At 35.8% G+C, this 27,045-nt stretch overlaps 1 protein-coding gene across 1 annotated transcript in view; it reads right to left on the reverse strand.

Annotated features, from left to right (window-relative positions):
* The window catches only part of SPATA16 (spermatogenesis associated 16), a gene marked incomplete at its 3' end in the record, with an annotated part of 224,098 nt that overhangs the window by 144,870 nt on the left and 52,183 nt on the right, over window positions 1-27,045 (reverse strand). The window contains exon 2 of the mRNA XM_079921401.1: window positions 23,367-23,512. Within this exon, the coding sequence (XP_079777527.1) occupies window positions 23,367-23,512 (146 nt within the window). The remainder of the gene's footprint in view (window positions 1-23,366; window positions 23,513-27,045) is intronic.

Below are 27,045 nucleotides of genomic sequence, written 5' to 3' on the forward strand. Positions count from 1 at the left end.
CAAACTGACCTGTTCCAGGTTTCTCTCTTGCTACTTGTAGCCCTTATGTAATGGCCTATGTTGTGACTTCCCCAAGGATCCCCAGAAAGACCTGTAGGACTGAGAGTGTGAGAAAACATTGAAGGAAGTTGCTTTGAGAATAAGACCGAAATGTCAATTTTACATTTTAGTCTATGGGAAGCAGAATCAGTAGGAATAAGCTTTAATCCCTTAAAATGGTGTTGGTTGAATTTGGAAATGTGGATAGTCCTCCATTTTCCCTCAAAGTTAATTATTTCTAACATTTTTTGGACATCTAATATTCACCAGCAGCTTGTATTTCCCTAGACTTCCTCACTTCTAGGTCTTAAACTAGTCCATTTTTTAACGACGTGTGTGGAAATCTTTTTGCACGTAAGGGCAACAAATTAGGAGGCTAAAAACAACCACGTGAGGACTATCAAAATAGTTTTCACTTTGTTTATAAACACTGTTAACTAGAGCAAATGTGCTCATGAAAAGAAGTTTGTGAATTCTAGAATCTTGTAAAATTTTAGGTTAGTCACATGATGTGTTTGAAAATAAAACACGATGGTGACTTTAAGGTTCAGATTTGCACAAACGGGAGGAGCTTCAAGATGGAAGAGTAAGACGGGGAGATCACCTTCCTCCCCACAAATACATCAGAAATACATCTACTCTTGGAACAACTCCTACAGAACACTTACTGAACGCTGGCAGAAGACCTCAGACCTCCCAAAAGGCAAGAAACTCCCCATGTACCTGGGTGGGGCAAAAGAAAAATAAAAAACAGAGACAAAAGAAAAAGGACGGGACCCGCATCAGTGGGAGGGAGCTGTGAAGGAGGAAAGGTTTCCACACACTAGGAAGCCCCTTCGTGGGCGGAGACTGCGGGTGGCAGAGGGGGAAAGCTTCGGAGCCGCGGAGGAGAGCGCAGCAACAGGGGTGCGAGGGGCAAAGCGGAGAGATTCCCGCACAGAGGATCGGTGCCGACCGGCACTCACCAGCCCGAGAGGCTTGTCTGCTCACCCGCCGGGACGGGTGGGGGCTGGGAGCTGAGGCTCGGCCTTTGGTCGGATTCCAGGGAGAGGACTGGGGTTGGCTGCGTGAACACAGCCTGAAGGGGGCTAGTGCGCCACGGCTAGCCAGGAGGGAATCCGAGAAAAGGTCTGAACTGCCGAAGAGGCAAGAGACTTTTTCTTGCCTCTTTGTTTCCTGGTGCGCGAGGAGAGTGGATTAAGAGCAAGCTTAAAGGAGCTCCAGAGACCGGCACGAGCCGTGGCTAAAAGCACGGACCCCAGAGATAGTCATGTGGAATACCTAAATAGACCAAGAATCACCCCAAATTGAGGAGGTGGACTTTGGGAGCAAAGATATATATGTATATATTTTCCCCTTTTTCTCTTTCTGTGAATGTATATGAGTATGCTTCTGTGTGTGATTTTGTCTGTATAGCTTTGCTTTTACCATTGGTCCTAGGGTTCTCTCTGTCCGTTTGTTGTTAGTATAGTTTTCAGTGCTTGTTATCATTCATGGATTTGTTCTCTGGTTTGGTTCTCTTCTTTCCTTCTTTTTTTTTAATTACTTAAAAATTTTTCCTTAATAATTTTTTTTTTATTTTAATAACATTTATTTTATTTTGTCTCTCGCTTCGTTCGTTCGTTCCTTCCTTCCTTCTCTTCTGAGCCATGTGGATGACAGCCTCTTGGTGCTCCAACCAGGCATCAGGGCTGTGCCTCTGATGTGGGAGAGCCAAGTTCAGGACATTGGTCCACTAGGGACCTCCCAGTTCCATGTAATATCAAACGGCGAAAATCTCCCAGAGATCTCCATCTCAACACCAGCACCCAGCTTCACTCAACAACTAGCAAGCTACAGTGCTGGACACCCTATGCCAAACAACTAGCAAGACAGAAACACAACCCCACCCATTAGCAGAGAGGCTGCCTAAAATCCTAATAAGGTCACAGACACCCCAAAAAACACCATCAGATGTGGACCTGCCCACCAGAAAGACAAGATCCAGCCTCAGCCACCAGAACACAGGCACCAGTCCCCTCCACCAGGAAGCCTACACAACCCACTTGAACCAACCTTAGCCATTGGAGGCACACACCAAAAACAACGGGAACTATGAACCTGCAGCCTGTGAAAAGGAGACCCCCAAACACAGTAAGTTAAGCAAAATGAGAAGTCAAAGAAACATACAGCAGATGAAGGAGCAAGGTAAAAACCCACCAGACCTAACAAATGAAGAGGAAGTAGGCAGTCTACCTGAAAAAGATTTCAGAATAATGATAGTAAAGATGATCCAAAATCTTGGGAATAGAATGGAGAAAATACAAGAAACGTTTAACAAGGATGTAGAAGAACAAAAGAGCGAACAAACAATCATGAACAACACAATAAATGAAATTAAACATTTTCTTGAAGGGATCAATAGCAGAATAACTGAGGCAGAAGAACGGATAAGTGACCTGGAAGATAAAATAGTGGAAATAACTACTGCAGAGAAGAATAAAGAAAAAAGAATGGAAAGAATTGAGGAGAGTGTCAGAGACCTCTGGGACAATATAAATGCACGAACATTTGGATTATAGGGGTCCCAGAAGAAGAAGAGGAAAAAGAAAGGGACTGAGAAAATATTTGAAGAGATTGTAGTTGAAAACTTCCCTAATATGGGTAAGGAAATAGTTAATCAAGTCCAGGAAGCACAGAGAGTCCCATACAGGATAAATCCAAGGAGAAACACACCAAGACACAGATTAATCAAACTATCAAAAATTAAATACAAAGAACAAATATGAAGAGCAGAAAGGGAAGAACAACAAGTAACATACAAGGGAATCCCCATAAGGTTAACAGCTGAACTTTTAGCAGAAACTCTGCAAGCCAGAAGGGAGTGGCAGGACACATTTAAGGTGATGAAGGAGAAAAACCGACAACCAAGATTACTCTACCCAGCAAGGACCTCATTCAGATTTGACGGAGAAATTAAAACCTTTACAGCCAAGCAAAAGCTAAGAGAATTGAGCACCACAAAACTAGCACTACAACAAATGCTAAAGGAACTTCTCTAGGCAGGAAATACAAGAGAAGGAAAAGACGTACAATAATAAACCCAAAACAATTAAGAAATGGTAATAGGAACATACATATCAATAATTACCTTAAATGTAAATGGATTAAATGCTCCAACCAAAAGACATAGACTGGCTGGATGGATACAAAAACAAGACCCATATATATGCTGTCTACAGGAGACCCACTTCAGACCTAGGGACACATACAGACTGAAAGTGAGGGGATGGAAAAAGATATTCCATGCAAATGGAAATCAAAAGAAAGCTGGAATAGCAATTCTCATATCAGACAAAATAGACTTTAAAACAAAACTATTACAAGAGACAAAGAAGGGCACTACATAATGATCAAGGGATCAATCCAAGAAGAAGATATAACATTTGTAAGTATTTATGCACCCAACATAGGAGCACCTCAACACATAAGGCAAATGCTAACAGCCATAAAAGGGGAACTTGACAGCAACACATTCATAGTAGGGAACTTTAACACCACACTTTCACCAATGGACAGACCATCCAAAATGAAAATAAATAAGGAAACACAAACTGTAAATGATACACTAAACAAGATGGACTTAATATTTATAGGGCATTCCATCCAAAAACAACAGAATACACTTTCTTCTCAAGTGCTCATGGAACATTCTCCAGGATAGATCATATCTCAGGTCACAAGTGAAGCCTTGGTAAATTTAAGAAAATTGAAATCGTATCAAGTATCTTTTCTGACCACAACGCTATAAGACTAGATGTCAATTACAGGAAAAATTCTGTAAAAAATACAAACACATGGAGGCTAAACAAGACACTACTTAATAACCAAGAGATCATAGAAGAAATCAAAGAGGAATCAAAAAATACCTAGAAACAAATGATAATGAACACATGACCACCCAAAACCTATGGGATGCAGCAAAAGCAGTTCTAAGAGGGAAGTTTATAGCAATACAATCCTACCTTAAGAAACAAGCATGTCAAATAAACAACCTGACCTTACGCCTAAAACAATTAGAGAAGGAAGAACAAATAAACCCCAAATTTAGCAGAAGGAAAGAAATCATAAAGATCAGATCAGAAATAAATGAAAAGAAATGAAGGAAACAATAGCAAAGATCAATAAAACTAAAAGCTGGTTCTGTGAGGAGATAACCAAAATTGATAAATCATTAGCCAGACTTATCTGGAAAAAAAAGGGAGAGGACTCAAATAAATAGAATTAGAAATGAAAAAGGAGAAGTAACAACTGACACTGCAGAAATACAAAGGATCATGAGAGATTACTACAAGCAACTCTATGCCAATCAAATGGACAACCTGGAAGTAAATGGACAAATTCTTAGAAATGCACAACCTTCCAAGACGGAACCAGGAAGAAATAGAAAATATGAACAGACCAATCATAAACACTGAAATTGAAACTGTGATTAAAAATCTTCCAACGGACAAAAGCCCAGGACCAGATGGCTTCACAGGCGAATTCTATCAAACATTTAGAGAAGAGCTAACACCTCTCCTTTGCAAACTCTTCCAAAATATAGCAGAGGGAGGAGCACTCCCAAACTCATTCTACAAGGCCACCATCACAATGATACCAATACCAGACAAAGATATCACAAAGAAAGAAAACTACAGACCAATATCACTGATGAACGTAGATGCAAAAGTCTTCAACAAAATACTAGCGAACAGAATCCAGCAGCACATTAAAAGGATCATACACCATGATCAATTGGGTTTTATCCCAGGAATGCAAGGATTCTTCAATATATGCAAATCAATCCATGTGATACACCATATTGACAAATTGAAGGAGAGAAACCATATGATCATCTCAGTAGATGCAGAGAAAGCTTTGGACAAAATTCAACAGCAGTTTATGATAAAAACCCTCCAGAAAGTAGGCATAGAGGGAACTGACCTCAACATAATAAAGGCCATATGTGACAAACCCACAGCCAACATCGTCCTCAATGGTGAAACACTGAAACCAAACCATTTCCACTAAGATCAAGAACAAAACAAGATTGCCCCCTCTCACCACTATTTTTCAATGTAGTCTTGGAAGTTTTAGCTGCAGCAATCAGAAGAAAAAGAAATAAAAGGAATCCACATCAGAAAAGAAGAAGTAAAGCTGGTCACTGTTTGCAGATGACATGATACTATACATAGAGAATCCTAAAGATGCTACCAGAAAACTACTAGAGCTAATCAATGAATTTGGTAAAGAGCAGGATACAAAATTAATTCACAGAAATCTCTTGCATTCCTATGCACTAATGATAAAAAATCAGAAAGAGAAATTAAGGAAACACTCCCATGTATCATTGCAACAAAAAGAATAGAATACCTAGGAATAAACCTACCTAAGGAGACAAAAGACCTGTATGTGGAAAATTATAAGACACTGATGAAAGAATTTAAAGGTGATACAAATAGATGGAGAGATATACCATGTTCTTGCATTGGAAGAATCAACATTGTGAAAATGACTCTACTACCCAAAGCAATCTACAGGTTCAATGCAATCCCTGTCAAACTACCACTGTCATTTTTCACAGAAGTAGAACAGAACATTTCACAATTTGTATGGAAACACAAAATACCCCGAATAGCCAAAGCAATCTTGAGCAAGAAAAACGGAGCTGAAGGGATCAGGCTCCCTGACTTCAGACTATACTACAAAGCTACAGTAATCAAGACAGTATGGTACTGGCACAAAAACAGAAATAGAGATCAATGGAACAGGATAGAAAGCCAAGAGATAAACCCACGCACATATGGTCACTTTATCTTTGGTAAAGGAGGCAAGAACATACAGTGGAGGAAAGAGAGCCTCTTCAATAGGTGGTGCTGAAAACGGGACAGCTACATGTAAAAGAGTGAAATTAGAACACTCCCCAACACCATACACAAAAATAAACTCAAGATGGATGAAGGAGCTAAATGTAAGGCCAGACACTATCAACCTCTTAGAGGAAAACATAGGCAGAACACTGTATGACATAAATCACATAAATCAAGATCCTTTTTGACCCACCTACTAGAGAAATGGAAATAAAAACAAAAATAAACTAATGGGACCTAATGAAACTTCAAAGGTTTTGCACAGCAAAGGAAACCATAAATAAGATGAAAAGACAACCCTCAGAATGGAGAAAATATTTGCATATGAAGCAACTGACAAAGGATCAATCTCCAATATTTACAAGCAGCTCATGCAGCTCAATATGAAAAAAACAAGCAACCCAATCCAAAAATGGGCAGAAGATGTAAATAGACATTTCTCCGAAGAAGATATACAGATTGACAACAAACACATGAAAAAATGCTCAACATCGTTAACCATTAGAGAAATTCAAATCAAAACTACAATGCGATATCATCTCACACTGGTCAGAATGGCCATCTTCAAAAAATCGACAAACAATAAATGCTGGAGAGGGTGTGGAGAAAAGGGAACTCTCATACACTGTTGGTGGGAATGTAAATGGATACAGCCACTATGGAGAACAGTATGGAGGTTCCTTAAAAAACTAAAAATAGAACTACCATATGACCCAGTAATCCCACTACTGGGCATATACCCTGAGAAAACCATTATTCAGAAAGAGTCCTGTACCACAATGTTCATTGCAGCTCTATTTACAGTAGCCAGGACATGGAAGCAACTTAGGTGTCCATCGACAGATGAATGGATAAAGAAGGTGTGGCACATATATACAATGGAATATTACTCAGCCATAAAAAGAAATGATACTGAGTTATTTGTAGTGAGGTGGATGGACCTAGAGTCTGACATGCAGAGTGAAGTAAGTCAGAAAGAGGAAAACAAATACCGTATGCTAACACATTATATGGAATCTAAAAAAAAAAAAAAGGTCATAAAGAACCTAGGGACAAGACGAGAATAAAGACGCAGACCTACTAGAGAATGGACTTGAGGACACGGGGAGGGGAAGGCGTAAGCTTGGAGAAAGTCAGTGCTTTTTGACCAGCTAGAAGGGTGGAATAGGGAGGGTGGGAGGGAGGCAGATGCAAGCGGGAAGAGATATGGGGATATATGTATATGTATAACTGATCCACTTTGTTATAAACAGAATCTATCACACCATTGTAAAGCAATTATACTCCAATAAAAACGTTAAAATAAAAAACGTTAAAATAAAAAAATTAAATCACTTTTTCGACTGTAGGACTTTTCACAGGCTTAATGTGCTAGTGTGCTTGATAAACCTGTAAGAAAGGATTAGGGTTTCCTGTTTCATGAACTTCTAGACTGGAGTCCTTTTCTTTTTCGTGGAACATCTTGCAGGACAGATGGAATACTTTTAGAAACTCTGATTTAGTAAATAAAAGAAAAAAACAGATTTGCACAAACATTTTCCATTTTCAAAACACTTTCTTTTTTAAATTAATTTTTATTGGAGTATAGTTGCTTTACAATGTTTTGTTAATTTCTGCTGTACAGCAAAGTGAATCAGCTCTACATATACATATATCACCTCTTTGTTTGGATTTGCTTCCAATTTAGGTTACCACAGAGCATTGGGTAGAGTTCCCTGTGCTATACAGTATGTTATCATTAGGTATCTATTTTATACATAGTATTGATAGTGTATATATGTCAATCCCAATCTCCCAATTCATCCCACCCTGTGCTCCCCCCCAGCCCCGCAAAACACTTTCATATCTATAATATCCTTTCACCCCCTTTACAAGTGTATAGGAAGGTATTGTTATTATCCCTTGTTCAGAGATACAGAAACTGAGTCAAAGATAAGTTAAATGACTTGTGAAAGTCAAGGTTACTCAATGATGTGCAGAGATTCAAATCCAGGACTTTGGTTTCTGAAGTTTGTTTCACTACATTACAAGCAAACTTGCAGCTCCTCTATTCTTCTTTACTTGTAGTTACAGAATTAGCCCTTTAAAATCTAGAACATTTTAAAAAATTAATTGACCTTTCAGGAAGTAGAAACAAACATTTCATCTTTCTCATTATGTGTACTTACCCCAGGCCACACCAATTACAAATTTTAGAACATTTCAAAATTCTAAGTACAGCAATACTTTTAATATCCCAGTGAGAATTTACAGAGGAAGAAATTGCAGAAAGGCTAAGTGACTTGTTCATCCCATCAGAATGGATTTTAAAGCTGGTGTACAAAGCACCAGGCTGATCTCCTTGTGCTGTGTAACTGCTTCCCAGTAGGTTGTGACCACCTAGAGGGGTGGGATAAGGAGGGGATATGGGGATATATGTATACATATAGCTGATTTTCTGTGTTATACAGCAGAAACTAACACGACACTGTAAGCAATTATACTCCAATAAAGATGTTAAAAAAAAAAGCTGGTGTATTAGAAAGTGAGAAACAAATATAAAAGAATCCTCTTAAATAATGTAAGAACAGAGCCACCCACAAGGAGTGTCTGTGCAGCCTTTTTGCCAGCTTCGAGGACCGAAATGAATGTTTCCTGAAGGCAGTACTCAGCATGGGAACTGTGCATTAGTGCTGTCTGTTCTGTTTTCCAAGAACCATATGGAAATCAAAAACAAGGGAATAAACCAACAATAACTGGTAGATTTAAGTTTTATAGAGGTCCTGATTGACAGATGCATTGTTGCATCAGATACCACTCCTATACACTAATATACTGCTTCTTAATTTATGAACCATTTTTATCTCAATGAGTAAGTGGAAAGGAAAGATAAAAGCTGAATAGATAACTGACCTCAGAGTTAAGACTAGCCTAAATTGTTAGAAGAAAAAGAGTGGAAGCTAGGATAAGAAATAAAACACCAAGCAAGATGATTGTAAAGTAAAATGCTGTCAACTTGAATGTAAGGGTAGGAGGTGATGTGTTCCGGTGAGGAGCCATGGGAGGAATGGCAAAGGGTCATGGAGGCAGTAGAGGAATGCTGTAGGTGGGGTTATTTTAATTAATCTGTTGCAGGCTTTGTTATAATGAAAAGTGGTACAGATATAACCATGAAAGGTTGTAAATACGTTTACATATTTACATTATTATATTTGTTTATATTACTCCGTAATATAAACAGAGTATGATCCTTTTATCACATCTTTTGCAACTTGGACAGGCAACTCAAGGAATCTGACCCAGCTTCAGAACCTGCCTATAATTGAAAACTTAAGAAGGGGTCAATAAGTTTTGTGGTTTTTTTCTGTTTGTTTGTTTGTTTGTTTTTTTGCCTTTACTACGTGTTCAAATTTTCCTCTCATATCAGACATGGTCATTGTTATCTCTTCCTTTTCCTCCTCCCATTCCTCTCTTCCTCTCTTCCCTTCCCCTCCTTCTCCTCCTTTCCTCCTTCTGCAGAAAATAAATTTCTAATAAGGTATCTGAGCCATCAGTGTCCTATTTCTTGGGTTCTTACTAAGATAAGCACATAATGACTCTGGGACACTTAGCCGTTTATATTCCTTGGGTAATATATGGCCATGTTTAATTGTTTTCTGGAATTTATTAGCTTTAATCTTCATTATCTTTTTTCTTCTTATTTATTTCTTTCAGAAATAAGGCCATATATTTACCTTACAAGGCTATTTTTATTGATTCATGTGATGATCACAAAGAACAGGCAGGCTTCAGGTAAAGGAAGGGTGAAAACTGGTAATTATATTAGAATCTTGTGATGTAAAAGCTATGTTGCATCAATATTGTACAGTTAACTTGCCAAGCTAAGCATTATTATCCACAGATCATACACAAGGAAATCAAGGCTTTTGCAAAACAACCAGTGAAATGGTAGTTGCACCTAGATTTTCTAATTACAGGGAAAATGCCCACCACATCCCACTGCCACCACCGTCAGTATGGGAACCCCTTCAAATTTTAAAGATGCTATGATTTTCATAATTTAGGATGAAATGTGATGACAGCCAGAATATCTAGGAGAAAGAAAAATTACTGTGATATCATGGATTTGCTGGGATGTAGTTCCTTCATCTGTAAATGGTAGTAAGGAAACTTTCTCAGGAAGTTATTTGGAAGGATTAACTGAAATGGCATATGAAATGCCTAATTCACACCTGCTACCTGGCAGGTTTTCAATAAACGCTTGTTCTTGTTCCTGCTCGAGAACAATTGCTTAACGTGGTCAGCTTTGCACTGCAGAGAGGTATTGTACCTGTTCTCTGCAGTATGATAACAGTGAACACAATCTTTGCCCTGTTTTATATTCCTTTTTAGGGTTGAAATTGGCATGTTTTATATTCCTTTTTAGGGTTGAAAGGAAAACTTGGAGTGTTTAATACAGTCTTCGGTGAAAGCATCTTTTTATTGCATAGGTAAATATATTTTTATGGGGGTAAAATAGAAAGAGACATAAATGTACTAATGATTCATACAGTATTTTAATATGCCTAACTTCTCAAAGAGGCAAAGTGCCTACTTGCTAAAAGTCCAACCTGATATCCTTAAAATGGCATGCCATGATTTCCCCTTGTTTTCTCCACACTTGCAAGCTCATGCAAACATACAAGCATACACGGGCACACAAACACATACAGACTATGCTTATTTCATTCAACTGAAAGTAACACCCTGTAATTTAGGGAACACAGAGGATAGGAATAGGAAGAGCAGGCATATTTAAACTGAAGCCCTTTCCTTAAGAGTTTAGAAAAACAGCGTGGATAATGTAATGTCTTTTTATGAATGGCAATGTCATCAAAATAGTCACCCATATGTTTTCTCAAAGCAAAGCACTGTGAGGTACCCAGGGTTATGTATATTTCAGGTAAGATCACATCTTTTTCTTTTGTGTTTCCTATTATTATCCCCCTATAAGTAGTATCAACACTGATACTTAGTAGCCTAAACATTTTTTCATATCAAGAAACTGGCTCCAGCAATGTCCTCTTTTGTTTTACTATTAGTATTGTGGTTTTAAGTTCACTTAAGATTGTGAGAATGGTTTTGTTTCATCGAATGCTATTGACTTGTTGAATTTAATGGCCACTTTTTTTTCTTTTAGCTTAGCTATTTTAATTTTCCCCTAAGTTTTATTGAGGCATACTTGCCAAAAACTGTATGTATTCAAGGTGGAAAATGTAATAGTTTGATACACGTATACATTGTGAAATGACTACTACAATCACTTAACACACCTATCACCTCACATCTCACATAGTTTTTTTTTTTTTTCCCCAGTGTGGTGAGAACTCTCAGCATCTTTTTATCAAATTTCAAGTATACAATACAGTATTATTAACTATAGTCACCATGCTGAAAGTTTATGCCCTTTGACGAATATCTCCACATTTTCCCCACCTTCAGGCCCTAGCAACAAATATTTTACTCTCTGGTTCTCTGAGTTAGACTTTTTAGATTCCACATATAAGTGAGATCATACAGGGTTTGTCTTTCTGTGTCTGGCTTATTTTACTTAGTTTAATGTCCTCTGGGTTCATTCATATTGTCACAAATTGCAGGATTCCCTGCTTTTTTATGGCTGAATAATATTGTGTGTGTGTATGTATCTATTTCACATTTTCTTTATCCATTCATCTGTCAACAGACACTTAGATTGTTTTACATCTTGGGTATTGTGAATAATGTTGTAGTGAACATGGGAGTGCAGATGTTTTTTCAAGATACTGACTTTGTTTCTTTGGCTATATGTCCAGCAGTGGGATTGCTGGATCATATTGTAGTTCTTTTAACATTTTTTGAGGAACCTCCATATTGTTTTCCATTTTGGCTATAGCAGTTTACATTCCCATCAACAGTGCACAAGGGTTCCCTTTTCCCGCATTGTTGCTAATACTTGTTATCTCGCCTTTTTGATAATAGCCATTCTAACGGGTCTGAGGTGGTAGTTCGTTGTTTTGATATGCATTTCCCTGATGATTAGTGATGCTCATATATCTGTTGGCCATTTTAATGTCTTCTTTGGAAAAATGTGTGTTCCAATCTTTTGCCCATTTTTAAAATCAGCGTTGTTTTTTTTTTTTTTTCTTTGCTATTGAGTTGTAAGAGTTCCATATATATATATATATATGTAAATTTTTTAACATCTTTATTGGAGTATAATTGCTTTACAGTGGTGTGTTAGTTTCTGCTTTATAACAAAGTGAATCAGCTATACATATACATATATCCCCATATCTCTTCCCTCTATATTTTGGATGTCTAACTCCTTGCCATGGTTTGCAACCCCTAATATATGGTTTGCAAATATTTTCTTTTATTTCATAGGTTGCCTTTTCATTTTGTTATTTCCTTTGCTGTGCATAAGTTTTTAGTTTGACATAGCCCCACTTATTTATTTTTGCTTTTGTTGCCTGTGCTTTTGGTGTTATATCCAAAACATCACTGCCAAGAGCAATGTCAAAGAGATTTCCCCCTATGATTTCTTCTAGGAGTTTTATAGTTTCAGGTCTTAATTTAAGTCTTTAATCCATTTTGAGTTGATTTTTGTATATGGTATAATAAGGGTCTAATTTCATTCTTTTGCATGTGGATATCCAGTTTTTTTCAATGTCATTTATTAAATAGACTATCCTTTTCCCATTTTGTATTCTTGACATCCTTGTCTTAGACTCATTGACCATATACATGTGGATTTACTTCTGGGCTCTTTATTCTTTTCCATTGGTCTGTGTGCCTGTTTATATGCCAGTACCATTATGGTTTGATAGCTTTGTAATATAGTTTGAAGTCAGGAAGTTGATGCCTTCAGCTCTGTTCTTCTTTCTCAAGATTGCTTTGGCTATTCAGTTTTTTTGTGGTTCCACATGAATTTTGATTGATTTTTTTCTACTTCTTTGAAAAATGCCATTGAACTTTTTTATATTTAGTGTATAAATCTACACTAAATCTATAGATTTCTTTGGGTATATGGAATTTTAACAATATTTATTCTTCCAATCCATGAATACAGGATACCTTTCTATTTATTTGTGTCTTCTTCTATCTTTCATCAAAGTCTTACAGTTTTCAGTGTACTGGTATTTCATCTCCTTAGTTAAATTTATTCCTAAGTATTATTTATTATTTTTGATGCTACTGTAAATAAGATTGTTTTCTTAATTTCTTTTTTGGTTAGTCACTGTTGTGTATAGAAATGCAAATAATTTTTGTATATTAATTTTGTATCCTGCAACTTTGCTGAATTCATTATTGGTTCTAACAATTTCTTTGCGGAGACTTTAAGGCTTTCTATTTATAAGATCATATCATCCGCAAATAGAGACAGTTTTGCTTCTTCCTTTCTTATTTGCATGGCTTTTATTTCTTTTTCTTGCCTAATTGCTTTGTATAGGACTTCCAGTACTATGTTGAATAAAAAATGGCAAGAGTCAGAATCCTTATCTTGTTCCTGATCTTAGAGGAAGAACTTTCAGCTTTTTACTGTTGAGTATGATGGTCATATATTGTCCTTATTATGTTGAGGTACATTCCTTTTATACCTAATTTGTTGAGAGTTTTTATCATGAAAGAATGTTAAATTTTGTCAAATGCTTTTTTCCTGCGTCTATTCAGATGATCATATAATTTTTATCTTTTATTTTCTTAAGGTGATCTATCATGTTTGTTAATTTGTGTATGTCCTGGGAACCTTGCATCCCAAGAATAGATCTCACTTGATTATGATGTGTGATCCTTTCAATGTGCTGTTGAATTTGCTTTGCTAGTATTTTCTTCAGGAATTTTGCATCTATGTTCATTAAGGATATTGACCTGTAATTTTCCTTTCTTGTAGTGTCCTTATTTGTCTTTGGTATTAGAGTAATGCTGGCCTTATAAAATTAGTTTGGAAGTATTTCCTCCTCTTCTATTTTTGAAAGAGTTTGAGAAGGACTGATGTTAATTATTTAAATGTTTGGTATAATTCACTAGTGAAGCCATCTGGTCCTAGTCTTTTCTTTGTTGGGGGACTTTTGATTGCTGCTTCAAAATGCATACTTACTATTAGTCTGTTCAGATTTTCTATTTCTTCATGATGTTTTTCATGGCAGATTGTATGTTTCTAGGAATTTGTCCATGTCTTCTAGGCTATCCCATTTGTTGGTGTATAATATTTCATAGTAGTCTCTTATGATCCTTTGTATTTCTGTGATATAAGCTGTAATGTCTTCTCGTTCATTTATAATTTTGAGTCCTCTCTCTTTTTTTGGTTAGTCTCGCTAAAATTTTGTCAATTTTATTTATCTTTTCAAAACATCTTCTAGTTTTGTTGATTTTTTACATTGTTTTTCTAGTCTCTTTTTCATTCGTTTTGCTCTAATCTTCATTATTTCCTTCGTTCTGCTAAATTTGGGCTTAGTTTGTTCTTCTTTTTCAAGTTCCTTGAGGTGTAAAGTTAGCTTGTTTATTTGACATCGTCCTTTTTTCTTAATGTAGTTGTTTACTGCTATAAATTTCCCTCTTAGAACTGCTTTTGCTGCATTACATAAGTTTTTGGTATGTTGTGTTTTCATTTTTGTTTGTCTCAAGATATTTTCTGATTTCTTTTTTATTGGATTTTCCAGAGTATGTTGTTTAATTTACATGTATTTCTGAATTTATCAATATTCCTCCCATTATTATTCCTAGTTTTATATCATTGTGGTTGGCAAGGTATACTTTATATGATATCAGTCTTCATTAATTTGTTAAGACTTGCTTTGTGGGCCAACATATGATCTATCCTGGAGAATGTTCTGTGTGTGCTTGGAAAAAATGTGTATTCTTGTGCTGTTCGATGGAATGTTCTGTATATGTTAATTATATCAATTTAGTCTATAGTGTTATTCAAGTCTGTTTTTTCCTTATTGATTTTCTGTCTGGATAATCTATCCATTATTGAGAGTGGGGTATTGAAGTTCCCTACTATTATTGTATTGCTGTCTATTTATTCCTTCAGTCTGTTAATGTTTGCCTTAAATATTTAGGTGCTCCAATGTTGGCTTCTATTGTTTTCCCAGGCTGATGAGATTACCTGCAGAATTACAGCTGAGATGGATTAGAGCTACGTTACTTGGCTGTTGCTGTGTTCACAATGGGATCTGTGTTTGGTGAGCCTTTTACACAATGGGATTTGGGCTTGAGTGGATCCTATTTGGTCCCTGGATGGACAGAACTGCCTCTAGAAGCTTGATTAGTAGGGCTGGTGCTGGGACAAGGTTCCACTTCAGGGTCTGCAGTTGGGTCTTCAGACAGTGGTCCTGTTATCAGGTATGTGGAAAGATATGCCTCTCTTTGAGTCCTTGGGAGGGCTTCTACTGGGCCACTGGGTGGGTCCCTGGACAGACTGGCTGGCTCTGGACTATGGTTGATAGGAGCTGGAACTGAGGCCCAAGATTGCTTCAGGGTACACAACTGGAAATGAGATCTGAAGTCATAGCTCTGAAGGCATGGATGGTCATGTCTCCCACCAGATCCCTAGGTGGGTAGAACTGTTCCCTGACTGCAGTGGGGAGGGGCTAGAGCTGTGTCAGAGGGACATTTCAGGATCTCTGGGGATGCAAGTAAGTATGTCTCCAGCCACGTGCCTGGGCTGGTAGGACTGCTTATGGATGGTGGCTGAAAGGAGATGGAGTCAGATCATGAGTTACTTCAGTGTCCATAGCTGTGGGTTTATTACTGAGGCATAGGCAGGCATGACTTCTCTGAGGTTCCTTGGCATCTTGTGCTGGTGGCAGGACCAAGGTCAAAGGGGGCTATAGACAAATCCACAGGGGTCAGAACTGTTTCTGAGTCTTGCTAGGGACACTATAGGGGTGCCATCCCCCTTGGTTTGGGCCTGCTTTATTAAAACAGACTTCCTTGGTTGTGGGCCCCCCTGAGGTTTCACAGTGTCCTGCCTGGATTCCAAAGCTCCCACAAAGATACTTTTTGTCTATGAATGGCGGCCAAGTTATTGTTGCCAGGGGATGATACAAGCTGGGAACATCCTGTTCTGCCATATTTCTCATGTCACTCCTGGCCAAACTTTGAACATTCAGTTATGGTAAAGAGGAGCATGTTGTATTTTAAATATCTCATTTCATGAGATCTGCAAGAAATTTTCAAAATTTCTGTTACTTCTATTATGAACCAGTTTATTCTAAAACTCATGAATGTCTGTAATGGTTTAAGCTTATATCACCTCTGAGCATTTTAATTATCCTCAAAGTTATAAATAATGATGCCCCCCAAACTTGTATTTTCATAGAATATTCCAAATTGTCTACTTTATTCAGTATATCTTGGGTTCAAAAAGGGTATTTTATTTTATCTTATTTTTTAATTGAAGTATAGTTGATTTACAATGTTGTGTTAATTTCTGTTGTATAGTAAAGTGACTCAGTTATACACATATATACACTCTTCTTTTTATATTCTTTTCCATTATGGTTTATCCCAGGCTATTGGATATAGTTCCCTGTGCTATACAGTAAGACCTTGTTGTTTATCCATTCTATATGTAATAGTTTGTATCTACTAACCCCAAACTCCCAGTTGATCCTTCCCCCACCCCGCCTTCCCCTTGGCAACCACAAGTCTGTTCTCTATGTCTGTGAGTCTGTTTCTGTTTTGTAGATAAGTTCATTTGTGTCATATTTTAGCTTCCATATATAAGTGATATCATAGGGTATTTGTCTTTCTCTTTCTGACTTACTTCACTTAGTATGATAATCTCTAGTTGCATCCATGTTGCTGCAAATGGCATTATTTTCTGTTTTTTATGGCTGAGTAGGATTCCATTGCATATATGTACCACATCTTCTTTATTCATTTGTCTGTTGATGGACATTTAATTTAGGTTGTTTCCATGTCTTGGCTATTGTAAATAATGCTGCTATGAACATAGGGGTGCATGTATCTTTTTGAAGTATAGTTTTGTCCAGATATATGCCTAGGAGTGGGATTGTTGCATCATATGGTGATTCTATTTTTAGTTTTCTGAGGAACCTCCATATTGTTTTCCATAGTGACTGCAGCACATTCCCATTACCACTAATGGGAATGTAGCGAGGGATCCCTTTTCTTCGCACCCTCTCCAGCATTTGTTGTTTGTAGACTTTCTAATGTTGGCGATTGTGACTGGTGTAAGTGGTATCTCACTGTAGTTTTGAGTTGCATTTCTCCAATAAGTAAGGATGTTGAACATCTTTTCACATCTAAAGGGTATTTTAAAAATAATAGTGTCCTCTATGCATATATAGAGTTTATTGCTGTTATTACCATTGAAAATAATCTGCATTTGTTATTGGTGGTGGGATTGAAACAAAATACAAATCTGATATATTTTAAGATTTAGGAGTGATTTTAACCAGTTTACTTAGATTTAAAGATGAGAAAACTGAGGCAAAGTGAAGTTACGTTACTAGTGAAAGTCAAAGCTAGTAAGTGATGAAGCAGAAATTCAAATCCATGCCTTTGTTATTTTATTTTCTTATATTTTGACTGATGGGTTATTTAGATGTGTATTGCTTAATTTCCAAGTATTTGGAGGGGTTTTTCTAGATATCTTAATGATTTCTAATTTAATTGCATTATAGTCAGAGAAAAAGCTCTGTCAGATTTCAAATTTTCAAAATTTTGTTGAGCCTTATTTTTATCCTTGGTAATAACTCTTTTCCCTGAGACCTACTTTGTCTGATAGTAACATAGCCAAGTCTGACAGAAAAACAGATTTTTATGTTTACTGTATGGTATGTCATTTTTCTTCCTTTTACTTTCAAACTATGTCTTTTTGTAGATAGAACATAGTTGAATCTTGTGATTTAATCCAGACTGATGATATCTGCCTTATAATTGGATTGTTTAGTCAATTAGTATGTTTAATGTAATTATTAATGATTTTGTTCAAACCTATTGTCCTGCTATTATCTTCCAGTGTCCCATCCATTATTTGTTCTTCTCTTCCTCCTTTCTTGACTTCAGTTAATTAAATATTCTTTAGTATATAATTTTAAGTCCATAATTGGCTTTCTGGCTGTACTCGTAATATTTTTAATGATTACTCTAGGGATTATAACATGCATTTTTAATTTAACACAGGCTACTTAGAGTTAATATTGTGCTACCTCATGTAAAAACTTTAGTAGTAAAATTCCATTTGTGCCTCCTCCCACAGGTTTTTGTGATATTGTAGTCAAATATTGCACATCAAAATATGTAATCTTATTATTTATTATTTTTACCTTAGATAATATGATAGAACACTATTTTTTCCTTAGTCATTCATCCTTAAATAAATTTTGAGAAGATATATAGTGTTTTATGTTTACTCACTTATTTACCATTTCTGATGCTCTTGATTCCTTTTTGTAGATCCAAATTTTACTCTACTGTCATTTACTTCAGCTTGAAATATCTTATTTATCATTTCTCAAAGTACAGATCTGCTCAAGATTAATTTTTAACTTTAGTTATTTAAAAATGTATTTATATCTCACTCTCCTTTTGAAGAATTTTGTTGTTGTTGTTGAATTCTTGTTTGACATCATTTTTCTTTCAGCACTTTAAACTTCCTGTTCCATTGTATTTTGGTCTCCATTATTTCTGATTAAAAGTCACCTGTTATTTGTATCATTGTCCCTGTGTGTAACATATTGTTTTCTTTTATCTGCCTTTAATATTTTCTCTCTGTCTTGAGTTTTCAAAAGTTTGCTTATGCTGTTTCTAGATGTGGTTCTCTTTGTATTTATTTTAGTTGGGGCTAACTAGATTTTACTTTTTTTAAAAAACAAATTTGGAAAACTTCTACTGATTACTTTTATGTCCTTTTCTTTCTTTCTTTTCCCTTTGGGACAGTTACATGTATGCTAGATTGCTTGTTACTGTCTCTGAGGATAGGTCACTGAAGCATTGGTTAATTTTTTAAAATATCTTTTTTTCCTCTGTGTTCATATGGGGTAATTTCTACTGATTTGTCTTCATGTTCACTAATCCTTTCTTTAGTACTAAGTCTTCAATCTGATGTCAAGGTCAATCAGTACATTTTTATTTTAGATATTTCATTAATCCATGCTAAAATCTCCATTTGGTTTTTTTCTATAGTTTCTGTTTTTCTGTTGAGATTCTCATCTCTTCACTTATTATGATCATCTTTGCCTGAAGATCCTTGGATCTATTTTTTGTAGCTTCTTTAAAATCTTTTTCTACCAATTCTAACATCTGGGTCATCTTGGGGTCTGATTGTACAGACTGTTTATTTTCTTAAATATGAGTCTCATCTCCCTATTTCTTTGAATGTACAGAAATTTTTATTTTATGCTAGACATTTTGGATGAAACTTTGTAAGGAATTGAGATTATGACATCATCCCTGCAAAGCTGTTGAATATTTTTCCTATCAGGCAATTAAATGAAAAATACTCTTGTTCTTGTCATGCATTGTTTTAGTCTCTATTAAGGCAGGTCTGTTTTGCCTTTGAGTTTAATCCTAAGGAGTGATCCATTCTGGAGGTCATGGTACTAACTCTTAAAGCATGGGTCTTTCTAGGGTTTGAGCTGAATACCTTAGGTACTCAGTGAGGTCTCTTCACACTGGTATTTCAGTATCTCCCATCACTGCAGGTCCTCTGGTATTTTCACTTAGCACTTAGTCCCATAGCAGGCAGTCTCTGCTACCTGACGTCTCACTTCTTATATTGGCCAAGAACCTGCAGCAAATCCTCATGCAGTCTTCTAACTCCAACCTACTCACAAAGCTATTTCTCCTTTGGTCACCTGCCCTGTAAATTACAGCTTTTTTGGCAGTCTTGTATTCTAATCTCTGCCTCCTCAGCCCATTGAGATTTCAGTTTAACGTTTAATGTGATCTCCAACTCCCTGAGTAAGGGCAGGAAAACAACCCCAGCAAAAAGCTAAGAAAATTGTGGGGCTCACCATGTATACTGTCCTTCTCTCAAGGATCAAAGTCCTGCTATGACCATTTTCCAGTGCCTAAACAGAGTTGTCTCATATATTTTGTCCAGTTTTATACTTACTTATAGCAGGAAGGCAGGCCCAGTACCAGTAACTCTATCATGGGTGGAGTAGAGAATCTATGGGTTTATGTTTAATTTTCACAAAACCTTGTGATATAGTATTTGTGAAATAGGTAGTATTATTATAACACAATTATAAGAGAATTAAACTCAGGCTAACTGGTGAGTGGGGGAGTCAGAATGAAAACCTGAGCAGTCAGATTCAGACTCCATGCTCTGATTTAACATACAATGCTGCCTCTGCAACTTGAAATTATGTTATTACCTTCGTTGCATTTATCACACACTCTTTTTTCTCATATTTATTAGTATTTGTTTTTTAAACTTTGCTACCTCTTCTAATATGCATAAACACCACATATTTCCTGTTTACAACTACCACCCCCACTGCCTAGCACAAGCTCTTGGTGAGCATTCAATAAATATTTGTTGAATGAATGAGTGAATGTAGATGACACCATTACAATTTTGAAAAGAGGCTCATTTCCACATATTTGCTATTTTAGACTTCATCTTGCCTGCCACCTTGTGGCATCAAAATTCTGCAGCAAAAACAAGCAAACAACAGCAATGTAAAGGTGGGAAATATGCAAAAAAGTTGATATGCATCATTAGAATCTTTACAGTTATACAAATAAACATATAATTGTATGATAGGAAAAGAGTTATAGTAGGATTTCTATTCTTGATAAGATAGCAGTAATTAGAAATCAGTCTTAGAAATGTTCAAGACACCTCGGATAAACAATGATACTAGTTTGATGAAGTGAGCACAGAGTTGATATGTTTGACTGATGAGTCTAGGCATCACTTTTGGTTGAAGTAAAAAAAAAAAAAAATGATATCCATATTTGCCACTTCGGATATATTATTTAAAAAAAGAAAAACTTGTTAACAGTTGTTTCTAAAGCCTTTGTATTACTTATTATCATATTTTAAATGTCAACACTTGCCTAATTAATTTCAAAATGTATCTTTGTTGAACCTAAAACCATAAAGTTATGGTTCTTGTAGTCTTCTACATGACAGAACAACATGCAGTTACTTTTTATCAGAAGCAAAACTATGTGATGGTTTTCAAACTAATTTTTGTGTTAACAAATCTCCTAAAGATATGCAGTAGACCTCACATTTACATAAAATTAAAGAAAGGATGCTTCAGCAAATGCAAATAAATGCAAAAAGGGAAAATTTTAATTTTGATCCATGATTAGTATCAACCATCACAATGTGGTAATAATACAAAAGCAAGATTCTGCATTCAGTGTATAACTGAATGTATAATGTATAATGGTTGTAGGCTATTTATAGACTGAGTATCCTGATTAATTTATTTATTTTGAGAAATATATTTATGTTTCAGGCTCTACTTTAAAATCTGAGATCTTTAAAAACATTTAAATATTAGAATCATATGCACTGTCTTCTGCAGTTCTGCAATATGACATTTTGCTGGGTAGCAAAATGATTTATTTCAGTTGGTGCATTATTAATTGTATGAATTGACTGTTTAACCTCTATTGATTTCCATTTCTTAATGTTCAACTTCGAAAAAGAAGCAAAAGTTATTTTACAATAGAATAAAAAGGATACAAAAGTTAATCCTAGCATAATGGGGAAGATTAGTTTACTATTCATCATTATATATCCTCCCTTCAGTAATTTTCAAGGTCTTGAAAGAGCATGCTTAGTTTTAAAATAAAAGTTTCTAAGCCTAAATAGTGAATCTATTGAAACTAATCCTTGCATCCTTGTTTCTTATAGTACAATTTTGATTAATGTTCGTTACTTATTTTTATAACACTGAATTAAATATTGACATGACCATACCATTTTGAATCCTTTTATTATTAAAAATGATTTGAAAATCTATCAAACCATTCTAATGTCCAGGAGATCGTTTCCTTAATATGCAGGCCATTTTGGTGGCACTTCTTATGTGTAGTGAAAACCGTGGAGAAGGTGATAAATAATTACTTTCAAGTGCATCTCAATTCAGTGTTGTTTATGTATGCCTATAGATTTTCTGGGCTATTCCCAATTTTAAATAATTTTTTCCATTGAGCTCACAAGTCACCCAAGTGGCTTTTTCCTTTCAAAGGGAAATGGAATGAAATTCTTTGACATAACCATATGTCCTGATATTGGGTTTGAAAATGATGGTTGCATAAGGTGTTTCCAGAAACTAGAGTCTAATTTTCTTTGGTGTCAAAGAGAATCTGTGTTTAGGTTCTGCAGTTTACTTAAAGCAAGAAAATTTCTTTCAAGCAGGTTATCTTATGAACTTAAAAGTGGTTTTGTTGTCCTTGATGTCAAGCTTAAGCCTACAAGCTTGAGGTCTCCTTAGAGCCATGAAGAATCTTTGGCGGAACTCTTACATCATTGTGGATGTAGAGTTGTAAATGATTTTTGCATGTTGGCAGATCTCCTGCTGACATAATGAGTATTAATATAATTGATAATTGTGTTTCCTCGTGGTTATTAACAGGGCAGACATTATGTTTTCATGTTGATATTAGTTTTATTATTTGTATCCAAAAGAAGTCCAGGATGTGTGAGATCAGAAAATGAACAAGACTAAATATTTAGGTCAATCACTCTAAGCCAGGCAGAGAGGGGTAGAGGCTTCATAATTCTAAGAAAAGAGTTATTTGAAAGACATAACATAATCACTTTATCTTTGCCATAGATTAAACTGAATATTACCCATGATAAGAGCAAGACCTTTAGGAAACAGGACATTTTTATAGAAAAAAAAGATAGGGCTGAGGATTCTAGGAAGCCACAAGCTAAAACAGAGTTCTGAAGAGGGATAGAAACATATAAAAGAAATCTTTAAGGACATAGATTAAAAAGTGTTTTACACCTTTGGACAGCCGTCACATTCACCCCTGCATAGCATCCTTCGACTCAGCTATGGTATCTCCAAATAAGCGATAAGCTTTCGAGTCTTTGCTCATGTTTCACAGTTGGAATTTCCTTCTGTCATTCTCTGTATTTTGGGCAGTTTTGGAAATCCTTCTGATCTTTCTCGTTCCTTACTTAACCTTATTCGTACCCTCCTTTCTTCCTGCTGTAATTTGCTACTACAGTTATCTGCCTTTTTATCTGCCTTTTTATTTTGTCTGGCTTTATGGATAATTATTTATGGCTCTCTTTCTTCCATTAGGTTTTGAGATGCCCTTTGTGATCTCTATGATTGCCTAGTTTAACATAAATCGAGGCGTAAAGAAATGTTTTTTGTTTTGTCTTTAAATTTAAATGGAATCTAAGTTAATCATACAGGCTCACATAATACCCTCTGCTTGCATGGATAGTACTTACTTGTAGTTATTAATACTTCATTTTACCTGTGCGCATGATTCAGGGCAAGGTCAGGTTTCCTCATCCGTAGATAGCACGTAACAAGCTTTGTCTCAATGAAACTTGCCACACTTGCTACATCTTCAGCAGATGCTTCAAATGGTTTTCCCAGAGCTGCCCCTTTGCTGCAAAGCTTTAAAAAAAATACAGTGCTTTAAATTTTCTAATAATCTTGACATATAATTGATCTTTTAAACAAGCAAAACATATATATGTACATGTACTTTTTCCAAACTACAAGTCAAATATTAACATTTTGATTGTAAATTAAATAAATTGTTCCTGTTCACTATTAAGTGACTGTAATATAAGTAACGTATTTTACTGTAAAATGCTTCCTGTAAAATATTTTTAAAGTATGATATATTTTAAACGGGTGCCATTAGCTAAGAATGTCTGTTTTAAAAATAAAGCACACAATAAGCAGAGATATTAGCAGAAAACCAGATATAAATCATATTAAATACCAATGCTTTTATGAAAACCCAGCTGAGCAATGATCTAGCACACTATCAAGTTGATTTAATATAATAAGGGGTATCGGAAGTAAACTCCTAGGAGCCATTAACATGATCGGTGATTAATTTGCGTCTGAATCATATTCTCTACGATGTTATTGAAAGAAAAGAAGTGAAAATTTATTAGAATTTATTGGCGGAGGCCACAGTATCTGAAAAACATGGCAGGAATGTGGAATTCTTAATAAAAATTCCAGGAAGTCAGTGGTTTCTGGGCACCACAGATAAACTGTAGAAGAAGAAAATAATTAATTTTGGGAGGAGAAGCCCAAACATTAAGAAGTGTCAATAATATGACAAGGATAGATCGGCACTTTTTTTTTTCCCCTCAGAGTTTTCTACTGTGTCTTAGAATCAAGGCTGATGGGGGAGGAGAAACTCCACCTCTGTTTAGTGACCTTATTCCGATTATCTGCTTCTTTGCTCTTTTCTATATCCTCTATGCTTTTCTTACCAGGGATAGTAATATTTGGAGTTAATACCTATTTATATATACCTTAGTGTAAAATTTCTTGTATTCTAAATCCTTTGCATTTAAATGATATTATTTAAACTAATTTTTCTGTTTTTAAATTTTTTTGGCTGCGTTGGGTCTTTGTTGCTGCGCACGGGCTTTCTCTGGTTGTGGCGCTTGGGCTTCTCATTGTGGTGGCTTCTCTTGTTGCAGAGCACGGGCTCTAGGCGCGCGGGCTTCGGTAGTTGCAGTACGCGAGCTCAGTCAGCTGTTGTGGCTCGCGGGCTCTAGAGCGCAGGCTCAGTAGCTGTTGCGCATGGGCTTGGTAGCTCCCCGGCATGTGGGATCTTACCTGACCAGGGCTCGAACCTGTGTCCCCTGTACTGGCAGGTGGATTCTTAACCACTATGCCACCAGGGAAGTCCCCTAATCTTTCTTTTATAGAGTAAGTTGAGGTTGCCTTGCAACCTCATTTACATTAACATTGTTGTCAGTTATTTTTTAAAGTGCAAATGGGTTGAGAATGACTATATTCTGTTCGAAAATGTATTTCTCTTCTTAATTTTATCTAACAACTATGAGCTGAAGGTGAATCTAGATGTTAAACACCCCTAGTTTGAATTGGTAGTTACTTGGTGCTACTATCTTTTGCCTGGATATCCTGTCAAGTCTGAGAATTCATATCATTTTTAGAAGTCTTTTCCAATTTCATGGGAGAAATTTGTTACTATAATACATACATTCAGTCAATATATAGTTATTGAGTAATTACTAGTAATTGTCAGACAAAAATTACTGCCCTTACATTTTAATTTGCATTAGATAGGTCTTTTAAATAAATTTTGGCTATTTTTAATTCCATGTAAATTCCTGTTTTCTATTCCTTGCCTATTTCCATAATCTTTTTCTTACTAATTATAAGAGCTCTTTAGATATGTAATCTATTATTCCTTTTCCTGAACAACTATATGCACACAATCAAATGTAAAAGTTTTTCCCCTCAAATTATCCTTTAGAAAAGAGTCAAATTCTATTTATGTTCTTATAAGGGTCCTCAGAGTACAGTTCTCAATTATTTGGAGGGAAAAAAAGCAAAGACTCTTGTGGAAGATACAAAGTAAATGACCTCAGTCAATGTTGTCTGGTTGCTTTATAAAGATTACCTAATAAAATTGATAATAAAAGAGACAAAGCATTTAACACTGATTTGGTAACTATTCCTGAGAGTCTGACCTCACGAATGTCAATATACTTGGAATAAAATATCATTTAAGAGAAAGTGTTATAGTTTGAACGTGACAGCTTGAGACCGCACCTCTCCTCTGATCTTGTAGGGCCAACCTGATCCTGTAGGACCCAGAGATACCTAAAGCAACAGTTTTTCAGGGGGAAAATAAAAAGGTTTTTGGATGACATAGCTCTTTATAAAGCCCAAATCAGTAGAAAACAAAATGAGTAGAAATTATGTAGTTTTATTTGCCAGCATATCATCATATTAAAATTCTAGAACCTCTTGATTAATTTTATCCTCTAAATTAAATCAGCATTTTTTTTCAAGTCTTAAATGCTCACATCTCATGGATTTTTCACATAACATCTTAAAGAAACAAAAGAGAAACAAACAAGCCCCACAGTGTATGTGTCCTTTGCCTCTTCCTCCGCTGTGTCCCTCTCTGTTGTGGTGGAGCAGGCATGTTTCCTTTCTCAGGCACACTTTTTGTGGGATGAATATGTGGGCCATTTAGGGAGTAGCATCTACAAGGACACTCAGATCCTACATGGTAAGAGGAAGCTGACCTTCAGATTTAATAATATTAAAGACTTCGCCTATGAACATTGAGATAAAGTGAAGAATAAATGCCTGATCTAATGTCTTCAATATTCTCTACTTCTGTGAGATTCAAGGCCAGAAAAGGAATAAAATGATCAATCTTAACACACTAAAGAGTATACTTTATGAAGCCAAACTATAAGACAGCAAGGAGAGATAGGGATAATTTTTCAGTTCACATTAAAATGGAAAAACAGGCAGCCTGCTGGGTAGGTTTATGTATATTTGTGGTGATCTTGGTTTATCAGTCAAGTACTCTAAGATAGAGTACTTTCTGATTTTATCAAAGGTTGCTTTATTTATTTGCCAAAGTGGGGCATCTTTGAAATAAGCTTTGCAAATTGTTGTAAATATGTTGAAGTTAAAGGTAGAATTATAGTAAATATAGACAAAGTACTGGTGTCAGGATTATAAAGAACATTACAGATATTTTGCTGAATTTTCAAATTTTCATGCAGACATTTGTAGAGACTGAGAAGTTAATTCTCTAGAAGATGAAGAACTTTAATGTGAGTTGTATTTGTTTGAATGTAGGAAGGGTGACTTAGTTCAAATTATATTTGTCTAAAGCTATACACTTTACCTTTTTGGTGAAATAACTCATGGAGATAAGGCAATAAAAACTTTTAAACTAACTGGTATAGTATATCAGTGAGAAGACTGAATTAGGAAACAAAAATTATGTGTTAGTTTTTGTTTTGAAAAGAAGCCTAAAATATTTTTGAATGAAGCATGGACAAGTTAAAAGCATAATATTTAAGGGAAAATGCAGTGAAGACTCTTATGTGTATTGTTGTTGTTTTCATGAGAAGGTAGATTAAAATGAAATTTCAGTAGTAAATTAGAATCACAGCTCAAATTTT

This window comes from Stenella coeruleoalba (assembly GCF_951394435.1).
Source record: "Stenella coeruleoalba genome assembly, chromosome: 5".
In the NCBI taxonomy this organism is placed as follows: Eukaryota; Metazoa; Chordata; class Mammalia; order Artiodactyla; family Delphinidae; genus Stenella; species Stenella coeruleoalba.